This window comes from Schistocerca piceifrons, chromosome 4 (genome assembly GCF_021461385.2).
Source record: "Schistocerca piceifrons isolate TAMUIC-IGC-003096 chromosome 4, iqSchPice1.1, whole genome shotgun sequence".
In the NCBI taxonomy this organism is placed as follows: domain Eukaryota; kingdom Metazoa; phylum Arthropoda; class Insecta; order Orthoptera; family Acrididae; genus Schistocerca; species Schistocerca piceifrons.
In genome coordinates, this window is record NC_060141.1 from 406,691,082 (window position 1) to 406,711,457 (window position 20,376).

General features: G+C 39.6%; 1 protein-coding gene across 1 annotated transcript in view; it reads right to left on the bottom strand.

Annotated features, from left to right (window-relative positions):
• LOC124795398 (trimeric intracellular cation channel type 1B.1) overlaps positions 1–20,376 on the bottom strand; it is a 60,305-nt gene that overhangs the window by 11,134 nt on the left and 28,795 nt on the right. Inside the window, exon 7 of the mRNA XM_047259413.1 lies at positions 15,894–16,059. Coding sequence (XP_047115369.1) covers positions 15,904–16,059 — 156 coding nt within the window. The 3' untranslated portion in view covers positions 15,894–15,903. The remainder of the gene's footprint in view (positions 1–15,893; positions 16,060–20,376) is intronic.

The following is a 20,376-nucleotide window of genomic DNA, read 5'->3' on the forward strand; positions in this document are numbered from 1 at the left end:
CAGCACCTGCCTTCTTTAGAATTTAAATTACTACATTCTTCTTGTAATCTGAGGGTATTTTGCCTGTTTCACATAACTTGCACACCAAGTGAAATAATAATGTCATGGTCTGTTCTCCCAGCAATCTCAATAATTCTGAGGGAATGCTCTACTCCAGGTGCATTGTTTTGATTTACATCTTACAGTTCTCTGTCAAATTCTTTTCATCATATCACACCTCTATCTCATCTTCTTCTTTTCTTTCCATAATCTTGTCTTCAAATTTGTTCACTTTGTACAGCTCTTCTGTACAGTCCTCCCATCTTTCAGGCTTCCATTCTTTGTTTAGTGCTGACTTGTCATCTGAGGTCTTTATACTCATTCAGGTGCTTCTTTAATTCTCATATATGTGGCATCTGTTTATCCAGTATTCATGACTGGTTCTATAGCTTTGCATTTCTTTTCCAGCTGTTACTGCTTTGGAATTTTTCATTTCCTGTCAGTCTCATTCTTCTGACATACATGTCTATCTTTCACCTACTACATTTCCTAGGTTTGATCATTTCACGCCTTGTGTGTTAGCCAGTTGGGGTTTGCCTGTTTGATAATGTGCTGCCTTCACTGCTTAATCTCTCAATGATCTCCATTGATCTCTATTGTACTCCTTACCAGTAGCAGCTGACTTGTGCAAAATTTTAGTCAATGTGCTCCAGTGTGGCAGCTTGTAGCCTTTTGACTTACAAAGGTAGTAATTGTAAATAAATTCAATATATTAATTTTTATGTATATAAACTGAACTTTTTAAATGTATTTAAATTTTATAATTAATAGTTTAAAATGGCAGGTGGGAGGGAAGAAACCGAGCCAATGAATTGCCAATCCGTGCGCTAGACCATTCGGCTATGTTGCAGTCGTGCCAACTGCTCCTCAAAAATCCCTCATACTCTACACTTGCACAATATATTACTCGTAATTTCAATGAAAAATACTGACCTGGTGCTGTGAGCCACATTGTACTCACAGTGTCGGAAGGGATAACATCGCATCAGAGAATGCACAGATAAAAACATACAGCTGCATCCCTTCTCTGAGTTGACTGTAGCATGGCTGACCACAATTTCAACACACTACACTGGTTTCTACTTATTGCGGAGAGAGCACTACAAAACATGTTTTTGTCCATTTTATTTGCATACCAGCACACACTTAAAGAGAAATGACATAACTTTAGTGCATTTCCCAACTTCCATTCAAAGATAAATGGCACAATTTTAGTTGGATATTTACAACGTACTGGAGTGCAGTAATACATGATAACCAGCCACCACTGCTCCTTTCCTTGCTTCATCTGTTGCCTAATGCTCTCTTTGAAGCGCAGAACATCTATTCTTTCAAATTATCCATACATCTCCACAATTTTTTTTTTAAATTTGTAGTCCTTAACTGATTAATTATGGTTCAAATCTGCATCTGGAAATGTTTTGCAGTTAAAGTTTATTTTAAGGTCTCTCGCAGCCTTCTCTCATGAGTCTTAAACCAAGTTTCTATAATGATTAAATTATGCTCTGTGCAAAATTCTGAAAGAAACTTAACCTTCCATTCATTTCTCCAGTCAATTAATTTTTTTATTGCTTCATACGTACCAAACTAACATATGGTTCCTGAAGAGAGGCAGCAACTTGTTCAACAGTCGTAGGGGAAACAGTCTGAATGACTGACTGATCTGCTCTTATAACATTAGCCAACTTAGGCCTTGCTAGTATAATATTACGAACAGCTGAGAGCTAGGGAAAACTACAGCCATTGTATTTCCTGATGACAAGCAGCTGTATTATATGGTTCATTGGTAATGGCATCATCTTGAGTAAAATACCCCACAAATAAAATAGTCCTCCATTTTGAGGTCTGGATGGGGACTACTCAGGAGGATGTTGCCATTAGCGAGAATAAATTTGGCATGCTGTGGTTTGAAGAGTGGAATGTTAGTTCCCTTAATTGATTAGGCCCTTAGTAAGTTAAAGAACTTGAAAAAGATAAATGGATAGCTTGAGGTTATAGTGAGAATTATAGAAGAGCAGTGGCAGAAAGTACAGGATTCCTCATCAAGTTAGTTCAGATTTATCAGCACAAAAATCAACAAAAAGTAGAGAACCACCACAATAGTACAGATATACCAAATATGCCTACTGATTCTGGAGATGAAGAACAGACTGAAAGAATGTATGATGAAATAAAAGAAATGAAAGTTCTGGTTTGTATATTTGATAGGCTTATTTGTTAATCAACACTACAATATACATATATAATCCGATTTAGAGTTACATTTATCATATTTTCTTAAAAAAAACATTTGCTATTCTGAGAGATTTCAGCAACATCATTCCTCAATGCATGCAAGATGCAATAAAGCAAGAAGTCATCAGAGTTGGTATGAACCGAACAAAATCAGCAATTATTTCGTATTTAATGTCCCATTTTCTTGTGGTTTTGATTCATTTTGAAATGGTAGTGCTTTATTAGACGATTAAGTTTGTTTCAGTGTAGGGCACCATTACTTATTCTTGAACAAGATAAACCTTGCAAAGAAAAAAATAATAATCTGATTTTTATACTGCTTCAAATAACTCTCTTATTAACCCTGAATTATTGGTCCATAATTTTTTTTAAAAAAGAAAAGAATCAGATGAGATTCTCCTTGAACAATAAATCAAGATAGTTTCACATACACAATGTCAAAATGAAAAGCACTTACTATGAAATATAATTAATTGTAGAAAGAGAAAAATTTTTTATTTCACGAGTAGGCTGGAACTTCAGTACATGCTCTTAGGTATTGCTAAAACAAACAAACACACACACACACACACACACACACACACACACACACACACACCTACCTTCTGCATACAGGAAAGAGCAATTAACTGGATCAACATCCGTAACTTTTGTTGACATTTGTATTTTATCATGCCATACATGTTTCATCTTAATTTTTTGCCAGGCATCATTAGTGGTAAGGTTTGTAGCTGTTACTCTACATAAGTGCTCACTTTGCTGGTGTTTTGCTTTGAGGTGTGGGGAGCAGATCAATCAAAACCCATTGGAGCCAAACACATATATCAGGCATAGTTAGGCTCTAGGAAAGGGAGCATTTGATGTGCATGAATGTGAGATGCAACAAGATGGAGATCAAGGTTCAGGAAGACGGCTTGATATTTGAAAGGACCAGTTGAATTTGAGTTGAGAAAGGTTTTTAGCTGAAACTGGATGACTTCTTTAAAATGAATCCAGACCACAAAGATATGAAAAATGGAACTTAACCTGCTTGTTGGGGAGAGGGGGGGGGGGGGGGGGGGGGGGCAGGGAAGGGTGGGAAGTATTCAATTTTTGGAGAGTTTGATGAGTGATTCTACCATGTATGCCATGAAAAATTTGGCACAGGATGTACCATGGTTTTAAAATCATCCCAACTGATTGGTTTATAGGTCTGGCTGTCAATGGTGAAGAAGTATTGATAAACAACAAAGATCATTAATATCACAGTAAATAGTTTTTTTGTGAGTGTGCTGAACAGCAGGGAGGCCATGTGTATGCAGGATGTTGGGGTAGAGTGAGATTGTATTCATGGTGGCAAGGAGGGTTTTGAGGTGGCAGACAGGTGGGAATGGATTCCATCCACTAAGTACCATATATATACCTGAATCATCCATGTAACATTTTTCTAAATTTAAGAACAAAAAACTGAGGTGGATGGATTCATTGTAATAAGGTTGGTGCTGCTCCGCCTCTAACAATAGATACTATTATACTATAGTAGTGTTGTGGCCTCAGTATGTGACATGTCAGTAGCACGTTAGAAGTGGAGTGAAGCATCCGGACATCAAACAAGGCTCTGTAATTATGTATAAGGTAAGCAACAATATGGATGCATGGCGAGTAGTAAAATATGCAAACTCAAAAGCATTTGCTTTAGCCAAAAAACTAGGCATCACCGATTAGAAAGCTAGCCAGGGCTGGATATCAAGATTGAAATCTATTAGGCTTCCGCGGCAGAAATATCATCGCTCAATGGCTTCCAGAAAATTACGAGGAAAAAGTAGTGAACTTTCATCGCTACATGATATATCTGGGCTGTGAACATTCCACATAAGAGGGCTGACCACCAAAGCTTCTATGTTAGTTACCTATCTGAATATTTGATAAGAGTGGGATCATTATATCAGTAGGTTGGTAGTAATGCTCAATTTTGTACACGCACTAAACAATGGATGTGATATGAGAGGAGCAAAGTGCCACAATAAAATTCTGTGTTTGTTTAAACCATACAGCCACTAAAACTTAAGAGAAGCTGCAGCAAGCATATGGTGGATACCTGGTGCCTCATGTAACAGTATGTACACTGTTCAAGGACTTCAAAGAATGCTTACTTGTGTATGTTAAGCAAGGTAGGCTTCGTGTTTTGGTTTCTGCTGTGACTGAAGTCATCAACGTAACTGCTGTAATTATCCACAAGGATCGGTGGGTAACATAATGTAATTTCAGTGAAGTTTTGAGAATTTCATATGGCAGTGTTCGTACCAGTAGGGAGCCACATCTGTTGACTCCTGGACAAAAGGCTGTTTTAATGGAGACAAGCTGTGAGGTGCTGAATCTCTTTGCTGATGGAGGGGACGCATTTCTGGAATTGATTATCACCTATGATGAGTCATGGCTGCATCATTACGATCCTGAAGCAAAACGAGCCAGCACAGTATGGAACTCGCCAAGTTCTCCAACACCAAAACAGGTGACAATTGCTTGATCTGCATGGAAAGTGATGGTGATCGTATTTTTTTACTGTCATGGAAAGATTTACCAGCCTACACTTACCCCTCGCAGTACTGTTACAGCAGCATACTATATGTCAGTACTGGCTAAATCATGGAAGAAAATTGCAAGGAAACACCCAGCACTTCCTTGGACTGGGTGGTGACTTCATCATGCCAATGTGTGGCCTCAAGTTCCAAATCAAGTCATGTAGTTTCTGGCTCAATTCAACATTACATGTGTACCACATTCACCTTATAGAGCCGATCTTGCATCATGTGAATTTTTTTTTTACTTCCCAGCACTAAAGGCAAAGTTCGAGGCATCTGACTTGAGAACTCTGAAGCAGTGTTCAAGAAAAGTGATGTGATTCTCAGGGAACTGACAAAGAACGGCCACCACCATGCATTCCAAGACTGGTAGACACACTAGAAGTGCATTCAAGTAGGTGGGAAGTACTTTGAAAAATATCATGTAAACATTGAAATGGAGTAATAAACATCTGTGAAAAAGTCAGTCTTGGTCTTCATTGATTAGCTCTTGCATTATCGCAAATTGGTAACATGGATCAAACACCAGTCCTTTTTGAGATGCTGCTCAACACCACCCTGAACTGGAAAGGGGAATCCAGCATCACTGGTGGCAATGAACAGCAAAGGTATACAGTGATGATGTATACAACTACTGATTGATAAAAGCTACTACCTTAAGTGGTATTTAAAAAGGAAATATCAGTGACATACACTCCTGGAAATGGAAAAAAGAACCCATTGACACCGGTGTGTCAGACCCACCATAACTGCTCCAGAAACTGCGAGAGGGCTGTACAAGCAATGATCACACGCACGGCACAGCGGACACACCAGGAACCGCGGTGTTGGCCGTCGAATGGCGCTAGCTGCGCAGCATTTGTGCACCGCCGCCGTCAGTGTCAGCCAGTTTGCCATGGCATACGGAGCTCCATCGCAGTCTTTAACACTGGTAGCATGCCGCGACAGCGTGGACGTGAACCGTATGTGCAGTTGACGGACTTTGAGCGAGGGCGTATAGTGGGCATGCGGGAGGCTGGGTGGACGTACCGCCGAATTGCTCAACACGTGGGGCGTGAGGTCTCCACAGTACATCGATGTTGTCGCCAGTGGTCGGCGGAAGGTGCACGTGCCCGTCGACCTGGGACTGGACCGCAGCGACGCACGGATGCACGCCAAGACCGTAGGATCCTACGCAGTGCCGTAGGGGACCGCACCGCCACTTCCCAGCAAATTAGGGACACTGTTGCTCCTGGGGTATCGGCGAGGACCATTCGCAACCGTCTCCATGAAGCTGGGCTACGGTCCCGCACACCGTTAGGCCGTCTTCCGCTCACGCCCCAACATCGTGCAGCACGCCTCCAGTGGTGTCGTGACAGGCGTGAATGGAGGGACGAATGGAGACGTGTCGTCTTCAACAATGAGAGTCGCTTCTGCCTTGGTGCCAATGATGGTCGTATGCGTGTTTGGCGCCGTGCAGGTGAGCGCCACAGTCAGGACTGCATATGACCGAGGCACACAGGGCCAACACCCGGCATCATGGTGTGGGGAGCGATCTCCTACACTGGCCGTACACCACTGGTGATCGTCGAGGGGACACTGAATAGTGCACGGTACATCCAAACCATCATCGAACCCATCGTTCTACCATTCCTAGAGCGGCAAGGGAACTTGCTGTTCCAACAGGACAATGCACGTCCGCATGTATCCCGTGCCACCCAATGTGCTCTAGAAGGTGTAAGTCAACTACCCTGGCCAGCAAGATCTCCGGATCTGTCCCCCATTGAGCATGTTTGGGACTGGATGAAGCGTCGTCTCACGCGGTCTGCACGTCCAGCACGAACGCTAGTCCAACTGAGGCGCCAGGTGGAAATGGCATGGCAAGCCGTTCCACAGGACTACATCCAGCATCTCTACGATCGTCTCCATGGGAGAATAGCAGCCTGCATTGCTGCGAAAGGTGGATATACACTGTACTAGAGCCGACATTGTGCATGCTCTGTTGCCTGTGTCTATGTGCCTGTGGTTCTGTCAGTGTGATCATGTGATGTATCTGACCCCAGGAATGTGTCAATAAAGTTTCCCCTTCCTGGGACAATGAATTCACGGTGGTCTTATTTCAATTTCCAGGAGTGTATATTGATGAGAACGAATCTGAAAGGGTTGATGGACAATGACTTTGTGGTTGACTGGGCGACATCACCCTTGTGCATTACTGAAAATATGTAACATGCTGGTCCTGGACAGTTTCCGCAGACATACAACTGAGTAAGCTGAGACAAGTTATGAGACGGAAAAGCTGACTTGCTCATTATCCCTTGAGTCCTAACACCCATCCTGCAAACACTGGATGCGTGTAGAAATTGGCCGTTAAGAGATGCACTAAACAGTGGTATACACAATGAATGGCCGATGAAATTCCCAAGTTCACGTCGATTGGAGAAATCAGAAGGCCAGATTGGTGAGTGGGTGAGATGTGAATGGGACTCCATTCTGTTACCACTGGCGCAAAAATCCTTCAAAAAATGTGATATCACAAATTCACTGAATGGAACCAAAAACAATGCTGTATTCTTCTATGATTGTGATGAAAATGAAAGTGATGATGAACAGAATCATTACATTAGAAGACTTCAAAAAATTAAAGCCAATATTTCTTCTTTGTTTTACTTTCTCAAAATTAAGGTGTGCAGATTATTCAGTGGTGTGGATTTTTCATGTATATATGGTAATTGGTATCTTTTATATAAAATAGGAGCCTCTAGATAATAGGTCAGAGATGTTTTTCTACCAAAGTTAATTTCATTTAAAATTCAAAACCTGGTTAGAATTCCTTATTTATTTTTGCTATCAGGAAGAAGTGTGTGAATTAGGAGGGGAATGAGTACCATGCAGGCAGTTGTCATAACCTGTGAGGATCCTAGGTCTTTAAATTATATTTTTTGCTGCACACACTGAATCAAAGGAATTGGATCATGAGGGTCAATTTTGCTTGTCCAAGTGTCTAAAAGTTGTTTCAGTGACAGAGTGGCCTGATTTCAGGTAACAAATATCATAGGACATAGCTGGAGTAAAGTTTGAGGTTTCTGAGGTGTTTTTCATGAAGGACTGGGATGCAATGCTGGAAGTGAGGAATTTCTCAAAAGCCTACAAACAATTGTTTTTGGGAAGAAGACAAGGTTCTCTTTGACTTAGGGGGCAGAATTTAGTGCTTGTTCTGTAGTTTGTAAGTTGAAACTCCAAATAAATGAGAGCTGAAAATGGACTTTTTGGCTGAAACCAGTAATGATCTTAAAAATAAAATTGAAACTGCTGCTGAAATTTGGTTACAGTACATCAGTGTTTTTAAATGCTAGGTATCTATGAGGCACCGAAGGTTTGAGATGTGAAGTTAGGATAGTGAGATGCCTGCAAAAGACGAGAACTCTGGTTTGGCCCAGATGTTAAGAAGGGAAGCCAAGCTGGGTTTGTTGGATGAGAACAGTTTTATGGATGGTGTTGGGGAAGAGGCTGACCGCTTTCGAGGTACTTGATCAACATGACGAATAGGTAGTTTCCTTTGATGAAGCAAGGCATTTCACTCGAATTCATGGCTGGTTTCAAGAAGATTCAGAGGATGAAAGGTAAAGGATTTTAAATAGAGATGGGAGGTGCTGAGAGTGTTGGTTGGCAGAGGTAAAGTACAGGTCGTGGTTAATGCGGATAATGGACAGGTGCTTCTCAAACAGTATCAGGCGAAAAAGATGGGATTTCAAAATTACCCTCTGTGAACATTCAGATGCTCCAAGGCTCTCAAAGTAAAAGAAAGTTGCTTTTGGCTTGTTCTTGGGCACATCACATTCATGATCAACCTATCCAGCAACAAATAAAATACATATTACAGTGGCAAAAGGAATTTGGGATTTCTTCAACCTGGTAAAGCAAATAAATTATTCTACTCACAATGTTCAGTTCTTGCAACAAATACTTACTGAACCTCTGAGTATCTACTGCATCCAACATCCACTGGACCTGATTACTGTATTCATCTTTTGGTCTGCTCTAAATTTTATATGCTCTCCACTTTGTATGTTACTCCACAAATAGCAAAATACACCCACTACTTGTAGTGTCTCCAATTCCCTCAGCATCAACTGATTTAATTCAACTACATTCCATAGCCATGTTCTGCTTTTGTTGATATTCATTTTATATCCTCCTTTTAAGCCACTGGCCATTCTGTTCAACTGCTCTTTCAAGTCCTTTGTTGTCTGTGACAGAATTACAATGTCATCAGCAAACTTCAAAGTTTTTATTTCTTTTCTCTGAACTTTAATTCCTATTGCAAATTATTCTTTGATTGAGGGAGTGTTGTCTACTACAAAGGCCTTGTTTTGACGTATGGCTTTCAGTGATTTGTCAAATTCTTCTTTCAGTATCTTATCTTCCATTTCATCTTCACCTGCTTCCTCTTCCCTTTCTATAATGCTGCCTCCAGCTTCATTTTCCTTGTATATTTCCTCTATATTTTCCTTCCCCACTTCAACTTTCCCTTCTTTGCTTAGTACTGGTTTTGCTTTTGAAATCTTAATATTCATAGAGATGTCTTTTTAATTTTCCTGTAAGTAGTATCTATCTTTTGCCTAGTTATACATACTGTCTGAGACTGTGATCTGTCATCCAGCCGTTCCTGTGTAGCCATTTTGCACTTACTGGCAATCTCATTTTTTCGACATCTGTATTCCCTTTTGCCTGCTTCATTTGTTCCTTTTTTTTTTAAATATATATATATGTTTTGTCATTTCATTATTTGAATTCAATATATCCTGCAATATTCAAACATTTTTACTAGGACTTGTCTTTTTATTTATTTAATCGTCTGCTGCCTTCACTATTTCACCTCTCAATGCTACCTTTCTGTGATATTCCTTTCTCATGTTGGTTTTCCTAATGCCCTTTGATACTGTCAACAACCTCTGGTTCTTTCATCTTATCTAGGTCTAACCTCCTTACTTTCGTATCTTTTTTGGAATTTCTTCAGTTTTAATCTACAAGTTCATAACCAATAAACAGTGGCCATCCCCTGGAAATGCGTAATAGTTAACAATCTGATTCCAAAATTGTCAGCTCACTATTACGTAGTCAATACGAATCTTCCAGTGTCTCCAGGTCTCTTATAGGTCAACCTTCTTTCATGATTTTTAAACCAAATGTCGGCCATGATTAAATTAAGCTCTGTGCAAAATTCTATGAGGTCGGCCCCCTCTTTCATTCCTTTCTCCCAGTCCATATTGACCTACTATTTTTCATATTATCAAATTACAGTCTCCCATCACATTTAAATTTTCCTCTTCCTTAGCTGTCTGAATAATTTTGTTTGTCATATGTTCCTTCAACCTCTATCATCTGTGGAGCTAGTTAGCAAATGAACGTTGATTGTTGTTGTGGGTATTGGCTTTGTGTCTATGTTGATTATGGTAACACATTCATTATACTTTTCATAATAGTTTACAAGCATTCCTATTTTCTTATTCATTATTTGACCTACTCCTGTATTACGTCTGTTTGATTTTGTAATTATAAACCTGTGCACTTCTAACGAGAAGTCTTGTTCATCTTGCCACTGTACTTGATTAATTCCCACCATTTATGTTTCCCGTTTCAAATATTCTGTCTTACCTACCAAATTAAAGGATCTAACATTCTACATTCTGATCTTCAGTATACCAGTTTTGTTTTTCCTTTATTATCTGAGAAATATTGATTTACTACATTTGCAAAAGTGTTGTTAAGACTTGTTTCATTATAATTAGAAATCGTCTGCAAACAATATTAAAATCAGTATCCTCATTGTTGCAATGCACCACATTGTGTAATGGTAAATATACAACCTCTCTCTAAAGTATAGACATTTGGCTGATATTCAACTTTTATAAAAGTTAAGTGGCTGTGATAGGGAATTTTCATCAGGAACAAGAAGCAAACATCAGAAAAAGCATGAGACATGGACGTGTGCTCTATCCCCTCTTAATTCAATGCTTAAATCCAAGAAGCTATGACCAAGTTTGCAAAACTACTGAGGTGGGTACCAAAAATTAATGGGCAGAAGATAGACATGGAGCACAATGCAGATGATACTGCTGCTGTTGTCACGGAGATGGGAGAAGATGTACAGAAGGTCCTCACCACAAGGGAAAGGATTTTTGTTAATCAGTATGGCATGAGACTAAACAAGCAAAAGATCAAAGCGGTTGTATGGAGTACTGAAGAAGAATATGAGCTCCTAAGAATAAGAATTTCAAGAGAGGAACTAGCTGTGATTGAGAAATCTGTCTAATTGGAAAGCAGGATCATGAGGAATGACAAAGATCAAAGAGAAATGGTGAGCAGAACACAGCAGACCAGAATTGCATTTAATCTGAGAAGTAAATTGCTCACCAGCAGTAACATCAGTTTGGAAATAAGGAAACACATCATTCATTTGGAGTGCAGCATTCAAAAAGAGGAAAGGTGGTTGGAAGCCCTTGAGATTTGGTCCTACAGAAGGATGATGATCAACTGGAGAGAGTGGGAGATTTACCAATGAAGAGGTGCTGAGAAGAGTGTAGGACACAATATCAGACATTCTTTTAGGATGCATTTTAATATACAATAATATCATTGAAACATTACGAGAAGGGCCTTGTGAGGGACCTTGGATTTTTAGGACCTCACAATGGTTTCCATAGATTTACTCACTTCACCTGAGCCACGTACCCCTACCTTCTACCTATTACCCAAAATCCACAAAGAGAACCATCCTGGCCGTCCCATTGTGGCAGGCTTCAAAGCCCCAACCGAATGTATCTCAGCTCTGGTACACCAGCACCTCCAACCTATCACCCGCAGACTCCCATCCTACATCAAAGACACAAACCACTTCCTAGAACACCTCAAGTCCATTCCCACTCCTCTCCCACCTGAAACTTTTCTTGTCACCATAGATGCTACATCCCTTTACACAAACATCCCACATACCCATGGTCTCTCTGCCCTTGAGCACTACCTCTCCCAACGCCCACCCGAAGATCTTCCAAAAACCTCGTTCCTTATCACACTTACCAACTTCATCCTCACCCATAATTACTTCACTTTTGAAGGCCAGACCTACAAACAAATCAGGGGAACGGCCATGGGAACCAGGATGGCTCCGTCCTATGCCAACCTCTTCATGGGCCGCATGGAGGAGGCTTTCCTGAAGACCCAACAGCTGCTTCCCCTGGCCTGGTATAGGTTTATAGATGACATCTTTGTGGTCTGGACTCATGGTGAAGAAACACTCCTTAATTTCCTCCATAACCTCAACTCCTTTTCGAATCTGAATTTCACCTGGTCCTTCTCCAAAACCCAAGCCACCTTCCTGGATGTTGACCTTCATCTTGTTGTAGCTCACATCCACACCTCTGTCCATATCAAACCCACAAACAAACAACAATACCTTCACTTTGATAGCTGCCATCCTTTCCACATCAAATGCTCCCTTCCCTACAGCCTAGGTATTCGTGGCAAACGTATCTGCACCAGTGACGAATCCCTCAACAATTACACCAATAACCTGACCAATGCTTTCCTCTCCCGCAACTATCCTGCAGACCTTGTCCACAAACAGATTTCCCGAGCAATACATTCCTCCCCATCCAACAACAATGTTCCTACCCCCAGACCACACAGAAGCATCCCCCTTGTCACCCAATATTATCCTGGCCTCGAAAACATCAACAAATTACTCCGCCAGGGATATGACTTTCTTAAGTCAACCCCTGAAATGAGATCATCCCTTGACAAAATTCTCCCCAAACCACCCAGAGTTGCCTTTCGTCGCCCCCCTAACCTCCGTAACATCCTTGTTAAACCCTACAATATTCCCAGACTACCTTCTCCACCCAGCGGTTCCTACCCCTGTAACCGACCCCGCTGCAAAACCTGCCCCATGCATCCCCCCACAACCACCTACTCCAGCCCCGCTACTGGTAAAACATACACAATTCAAGGCAGGGCCACGTGTGAAACTACACATGTCATTTTCCAACTGACATGCCTGCACTGCACAGCCTTTTACATTGGCATGACAACAACTAAACTGGCTGAGTGCATGAACGGACACAGATGAACTGTCCGTGTAGGAGATGCCCAATACCCAGTAGCGGAGCATGCCCTCCAGCATAATTCTAGGGACCTAGGAACCTGCTACACTGTATGTGCCATTTGGCTTCTCCCACCCAACACCAGTCCCTCTGAACTGCGGAGATGGGAACTTGCACTCCGACACATCCTTTCATCCCGTCATCCCCCTGGACTGAACCTACGTTAAACAACCTCAATCCCATTTACTCTTCAGTCTTCTCCTCTTTCCCTTTCCTCTTTAGCCATTCACGCATCTTTTTATCCTACATAGTTGTGTTTATCTTTATACTATAAACCTCTTTACTTCTGTATGCATCCTCTTTGGTTTGAAGCTGGCACAGTACTTACAGTAGAATATCTTTGGCTTCCCTCTGACAACCATGCCTCCATCCTTGCTACCCTCCCTATTTTCCTTTCCCTGTTGCTTCATAACCTGGGTTGTGAGTAACTGAATCTCTTTTCCCTTCTTCCCTTTCTTTCCCCTCTCTCCTCCCCGATGAAGGAACATTTGTTCCGAAAGCTAGGAACGTAAATTTTCGGTTCTGTTTTATGTGTATCTATCGGCTGCACTGAGCTGAGGTAAGTACTGGCCAGCCCCTCTATACCGTATTTTACAACAGACAAGGATACACAGCATTAATGCCAAATTACATATTGTATATAAGAAAATAATTTTTGAAAAGGGCTCTTTCCTTCTCATCTCGCCCAGTAAGCGTTCCCTGACCCAGGGTTTTGGGCAACTTTTCTGACCTCTACTCCCCCCCCCCTTTTTTTTTATCTCACCAGTCCTTTTCCTTCATCCCTCTTTCTTCCCTTTCAGCCCTTCTGCCAGAAGAAGGAGCCACTGACTCCAAAAGTTTGCAAAGTTTAATACCTTTACGTGTATGTTCTGCTGCCACCGCTTGATGAGTAAATTTTTTTATCTAATCAATCACATTATATTTTCAAAAATGATATATTGTGTAATACAACTGAATTTAATCTTTAAGTAAGCATTTCTAATTGGAGATACAACAGATGGGACCAAATTTGGTTGCAGAATGTTATGCGAAATGAAAACAGAAGGTAAATTGAGTCATGGGACTTCCTATGACAAAAATGTTTAATATGATGATAATAACAAAGAAATACATTGTTTTTTTAAATATGATCATTGTTTTGTGCAATATTCTTTTATTGCACAAATGTGTACTTGAGAAGTTACTTACCAACTCAAAAACGTTATTTATGGTGAAAAAACTTTATCTTGCAAACATACTATACTACATTAGATTTAGGTTCTCACATTTGTTCACGAGATTTTGGAGTATTTGGTGGTTTTGAGTTTATGTTGTAAGTTACATAATCTTTGAAGTAAATGAAGGTACTCTTAAAAACAGTTTGTGAGTAGCCTTCCTTTTTAATTGCAGATGACAGCATAAATTCCCAGCATGCTTTCAGTTACCATTCAAAGGCTTAGGGAAAAATTTGTGACACCTTGTATTTTGAAGTTGGTACTGACAACTTAACTTTAATATTCTTCATAGTTTTTCCTGTACTTGAGACATGACAAAATCTGTTTCAAATTAAGAATCTCACTGGACATGATAATTATGCAAGTTGTAACTCGTGTTTACAAAGTGAGGAATTTTAGGACTGTGTGCAAGTTAACACTAATCGAAAGAGAGAATATACGCAGATTGAAGTTGGTTGTCAAATCCATTGAGTTATGTGCTTATACAAGACACTTACAGTTAATGGTAAACTGGAGGAAATTAGATGAAGCTGGCATAGCTCTACATAAGACTGTGAAGTAAGTGTGCACACAGCTATTCTATGGCACTGGAGGACAGGACTCACGAATTTTACAGATGCGAATAAGCTGCCTGATTATATCAAGAAAGTAAGCTCAGCTTTCTGATAATCAGTAAAGATCCTGTCAAATACACAACATGTCTCGAAGCAAAGCAAACAGAACAGCAATTGAATAATATTAATTCTAGAGCTTTACAAGCATTACACCCAATTCACACTAACATAAGTGGGGCCATGGAAATGGCATCACTAGGCGGTTTGGAATATTTCATTGCTTTCATAGACGATTATTCCAGAAACTTGTAATCATCTTTTGTACATTATTGTGGGTTAGGATATTTTGAGGCTTAACAAGCCTAATGGAAAATGGAATTTAAAAAAAAGATAAAAATCATTTCCTTAGACAAAAGTTAAGGATGACTGCAGCAAATCGTATGAGTACTCCTTACTCTCTTCAGCAGAATGTTCTTGCACAGCACATAAACAGAACATTGAATGACAAAGTTAGCTGTTTCCATCAATGTTGGTTTAACTAAACAGTTCTGGGTAAAAATAAGAGTAGAAGCTGCCTTTTGCTATCAACAGGTCAGCTGCCAAATTGTTCGATGGGTAATCATTCTGGTGGAACTGTTAGATATCGGGATGCAGATAATTTTATGCTCTCTCAGTTACTCATGAGATTACAGAGAATTTGTAGGTAACTATGTGTTGCGAAGTTTTAGGAGTAGTGTAATGTTTAGAGTAAATGAAGTTATCTTTTTTTCTCACTGTACTTAACAGAGAGAGTTTTAATTGTAAGTACCTGCTAACTTTACTTCAAAACATTATTACCCACAAACAATACAGTAAGTAAAAAAAATATGTTATAAAAACATAAAAAGTAAAACCACCACATATAAAAGCCTGCAAATTTTTGTGGCTTGTTGCCTCTCACTGAAGTTGTATGCTTGCGTTTGTAAGTGAATGAAAACTGAAAAATATCAGGTGAAGGGATTAGGAAAATTTCGACACAGTTAATTTAGAAGGACAACATGCATTGTTAGTAACACAAGAGCACTTTTCATGCAACATGCACTGTCAAGAATTTCCATAGAAGCCTTTGACAGACACATGCTGAGTAACAATGCTGACTTCCTGCATTACATTTGTCGTCTTAATCCTTCTTCTTTGAATCAGCCTTTTCATCTTTGTTCCCACCTCGGCCAAGGATTCTGGCAAGTGAATCCCATATTCCACCAAGGAACAGCGCACAGAACAAATTTTCAAATGGTACAAATGGATCATGTATACCAAGCAGCACTGATGAAAGCTGAAAAAGAGTGGTAACAACAATTAGACATATTGGATACTTTCCATGAACTAAACACACCATAGAAAGACAGCTGCACAAACAAGCAACCAAAATAATTGATAACAAGATCAAATCGAAGAACACTACTGGCGTGGTGGCTTATGGGAGTTCTGATTCGTTACAAATTAGATGACATAAATTGGTGTTGATTGCTTTCTGGGTGCTGTAAACATTAGCTAGTAGACATAATTGTGTTGGAGTGTCCATATCTACAAAATCAGGAGTGACAATCAGAGTTGAGAATCACTGGAACACAGTGAGTAACTTACTTTGAAATTGTCTTGTTTATTGATGTGTTGGATGGATTAAGCTCTGTATCATCTGCTAGCCAACAGAGGTGGCAACCAAGCCCCATTCATTATTGATCAATGTATTTAAATTGCTAATGATGTAATTACTTCCATCAGCCACAGTGCAAAGAATCCCCTCTGAGTGTGGAAATAGATTTGCACTTACATATCATATGACCATGATAAAATGCATTTTGAAGTGAGTAAAACTTATCACCAACACTGAAGAAGTCAGCTTTTAATGTTTTGAAGGTTATTTTAAAATGATTGCTTTACATATCTATTTCATTCAGTTAAGAGTAACTTACAGGTTACACATCTTTCAGCGAGGCACGAAGTTCTAAATTTCATGTCTTCAACTGTCTGTCAGCTGTCAGTGGACGTAATGACTGTAGCTGAATAGTGGAAATGCACAAATATTTTCATTTATAATGGGCATAAGAATACTAAAATATGTATTTTTATTTTCAGAGAATTGTTCTTGATTTTTTTAAATACGGTGCAAATGAAGGAAAAAGCATGATGAGAGAACTCTTTGTAAGATAGGAAATGATGTGCACATTGTTTTGAGACAAGTACGCATTGTTGCTAGTGAAGTTTATTATTATTATTGTTATTATTGGTATTTCAAGATCAAGCACTTCTATGAGGCACTGACTCTTAAACAAAGCAGTAACGAACCATGCATTCTTTTTCTCTCTCTTTCTTCAAGTAATCCAACTTCATAAAGATCACAGACTTATGAGCAAACTCAAGAAATAGTTGGGTGAGTTTTTTTAAGCTCCTTCTGTGAACAAATTACAGTTTCTCAGATTCCAATGGATCTTATTCTAGCATCTGTTTTCTACACAAATAGATGTATGTGGTTATTCAACTTCAAATCAATCTGGATGGATTCAGATACATATTTGACAGTAGTGACTAATTATAGTGGCAGAAAAAAGATGGCATAATCAGGTAGCCTGTTTTTCCACCAATGTTCACATATTCCATTGTATTTGCTTCTGTTGAGGGACAGTAGCAAGTTTCTGCACCCATTATTGATCATCTTCCAGTCTGCCTGCATTCTACAACAATGTTCTTATGATTGTTATTGTCCTCTACAGAATAGCATCAGCGTAATATGTGAGCTACCAATATTAACTACTGCATCTTCTATACACTTTGTGAATTACAATGATTCTACCCAGTCACAGCTCATGCAAAATTTTATCAATGTGCCACAGTGTGCTGGCCTATAATAGCCTTTTGAAGTACAATAGTAGTAATCATAACTAAATTGAATATATCAATTACATGTATATGAATTGAACTGTTTAATTATAATATAGAAATATATTCAATCATTTAACAATGTAAGTGGGGGAGAGGATGGCAGCAGTGGGAATCAAACCTGAACTGACAAATTGTCTGTCAGTGCATTTAACTATGCTATCACACCATTACATGAACTACTGTTCATAATGCAACTCTACACAGAAATGTTTAGAGAGTGTTTTACGTTTTCCAATGGCCCACACAAGCAAAATAGTTTAGGAACTTGAAAGAGCCATTAACATGCTTCTATTCCCATAGTTTTATAATATCTGTAATTTCTGTCAATATAATCAATGGCCTTTTGGAAATCAACAAACATCTTTTGAATTCAGTAATCTGTGGCAAATGATTGACTTCAGATTAAATAGTTGTTCAGAACATGATCTACACTTCCTAAAAACCACCATCATATTCACATAAACTACTCTCCAGTATTATGTCTATTCTGTATAGTATAAGCTTGCAACATACGTTTTGTGCAACTAGCTGCAAAGAAATTCCTCTCAAGTTAACATCTTGTTTATTTCCTTTCTTACATACTGGATGTATCAAGACCACCCTCCACCCACCAAAGAGTTTTTTTTCTGTTTTCCAGGTTTTCTCAAAGATTAATTTTAGCCAATTTTTTATTTTTGGTAGAGAAAATTTCAAAAAGTTTGTTGTTATTGAATCTCCTCCACTAGCTTTATGTATTTCTTTGATATTGGGGTAAATCTTCTTCTAGATTTTCATGAGTGTTTCAGAATTAGATCTTTGGATTGGTTCTAGACAATTAAGAAGCTGATCAAAATATTTTGTAAGCATTTCGAAATTTTCTGTGTTGTATAACACAAATCGGTATGCTTCCCATGCCCTTCTCTAATCAGATTTAAATCCAACTTTTACCTCAAAGACCTATAGGAAAAGGGCTCCTTTATCAGATCATCTACAGACAGCAATTCCATACTAAATTTTTTTACCACTATCCAGCCCACAGCCTTTGGACTTACAAGGGTAGTAAATTGTAACTAAATTGAATATGTTAATTTTCATGTATGAATTGAACTGTTTGAATACATTTAAATTTTATAATCACTAGTGAAACACTGTGAGAAATGAGGGGGGAACGCTGTTGCAGAGGCAACGGAAAAAGCATGCGAAATCCCGAAGATTGGCTAAAATTTACAGACGCGCGAAATTTGGCACCGACTTCAATGCGAGATGCCATTAATAGGTTCCACAACAAAACATTGTCTCGAAATTTGGTAGAAAATCCGAAGAAATTCTGGTCGTATGTCAAGTACACAAGCGGCAAGACGCAGTCAATACCTTTGCTGCGCAGTGCCGATGGTACTGTTACCAATGACTGTGCCGCTAAAGCTGAGTTATTGAACGCAGTTTTCCGAAATTCCTTCACCAGGGAAGACTAATGGAATATTCCAGAATTTGAAACACGAACAGCTGCTAGCATGAGTTTCTTAGAAGTAGATACCTTAGGGGTTGCAAAGCAACTCAAATCGCTTGATACGGGCAAGTCTTCAGGTCCAGATTGTATACCGATTAGGTTCCTTTCAGATTACGCTGATACAATAGCTCCCTACTTAGCTATCATATACAACCGCTCGCTCACCGATAGATCTGTACCTACAGATTGGAAAATTGCGCAGGTCACACCAGTGTTTAAGAAGAGTAGTAGGAGTAACCCATCGAACTACAGACCTATATCATTGACATCGGTTTGCAGTAGGGTTTTTGAGCATATACTGTATTCAAACATTATGAATCACCTCGAAGGGAACGATCTATTGATATGTAATCAGCATGGTTTGAGAAAACATCGTTCTTGTGCAACGCAGCTAGCTCTTTATTCGCAGGAAGTAATGGCCGCTATCGACAGGGGATCTCAAGTTGATTCCACATTTCTAGATCTCCGGAAAGCTTTTGACACCATTCCTCACAAGTGACTTCTAATCAAGCTGCGGGCCTATGGGGTATTGTCTCAGTTGTGCGACTGGATTCGTGATTTCCTGTCAGGAAGGTCGCAGTTCGTAGTAATAGACGGCAAATCATCGCGTAAAACGGAAGTGATATCAGTTGTTCCCCAGGGAAGCGTCCTGGGACCTCTGCTGTTCCTGATCTATATAAATGATCTGGGTGACAATCTGAGCAGTTCTCTTAGGTTGTTCGCAGATGATGCTGTAATTTACCGTCTAGTAAGGTCATCCGAAGACCAGTATCAGTTGCAAAGCGATTTAGAAAAGATTGCTGTATGGTGTGGCAGGTAGCAGTTGACATAAATAACCCAAAGTGTGAGGTGATCCAAATGAGTTTCAAAAGAAATCAGTGGGAATTCGATTACTCGATAAATAGTACAATTCTCAAGGCTGTCAATTCAGGGTGTAAAAATTACGAACAACTTCAGTTGGAAAGACCATATAGATAACATTGTGGGGAAGGTGAGCCAAAGGTTGCGTTTCATTGGCAGGATACTTAGAAGATGCAACAAGTCCACTAAAGAGACAGCTTACACTACACTCGTTCGTCCTCTGTTAGAATATTGCTGCGCGGTGTGGGATCCTTACCAGGCGGGATTGACGGAGGACATCGAAAGGGTGCAAAAAAGGGCAGCTCGTTTTGTATTATCACGTAATAGGGAAGAGAGTGTGGCAGATATGATTCGCGAGTTGGG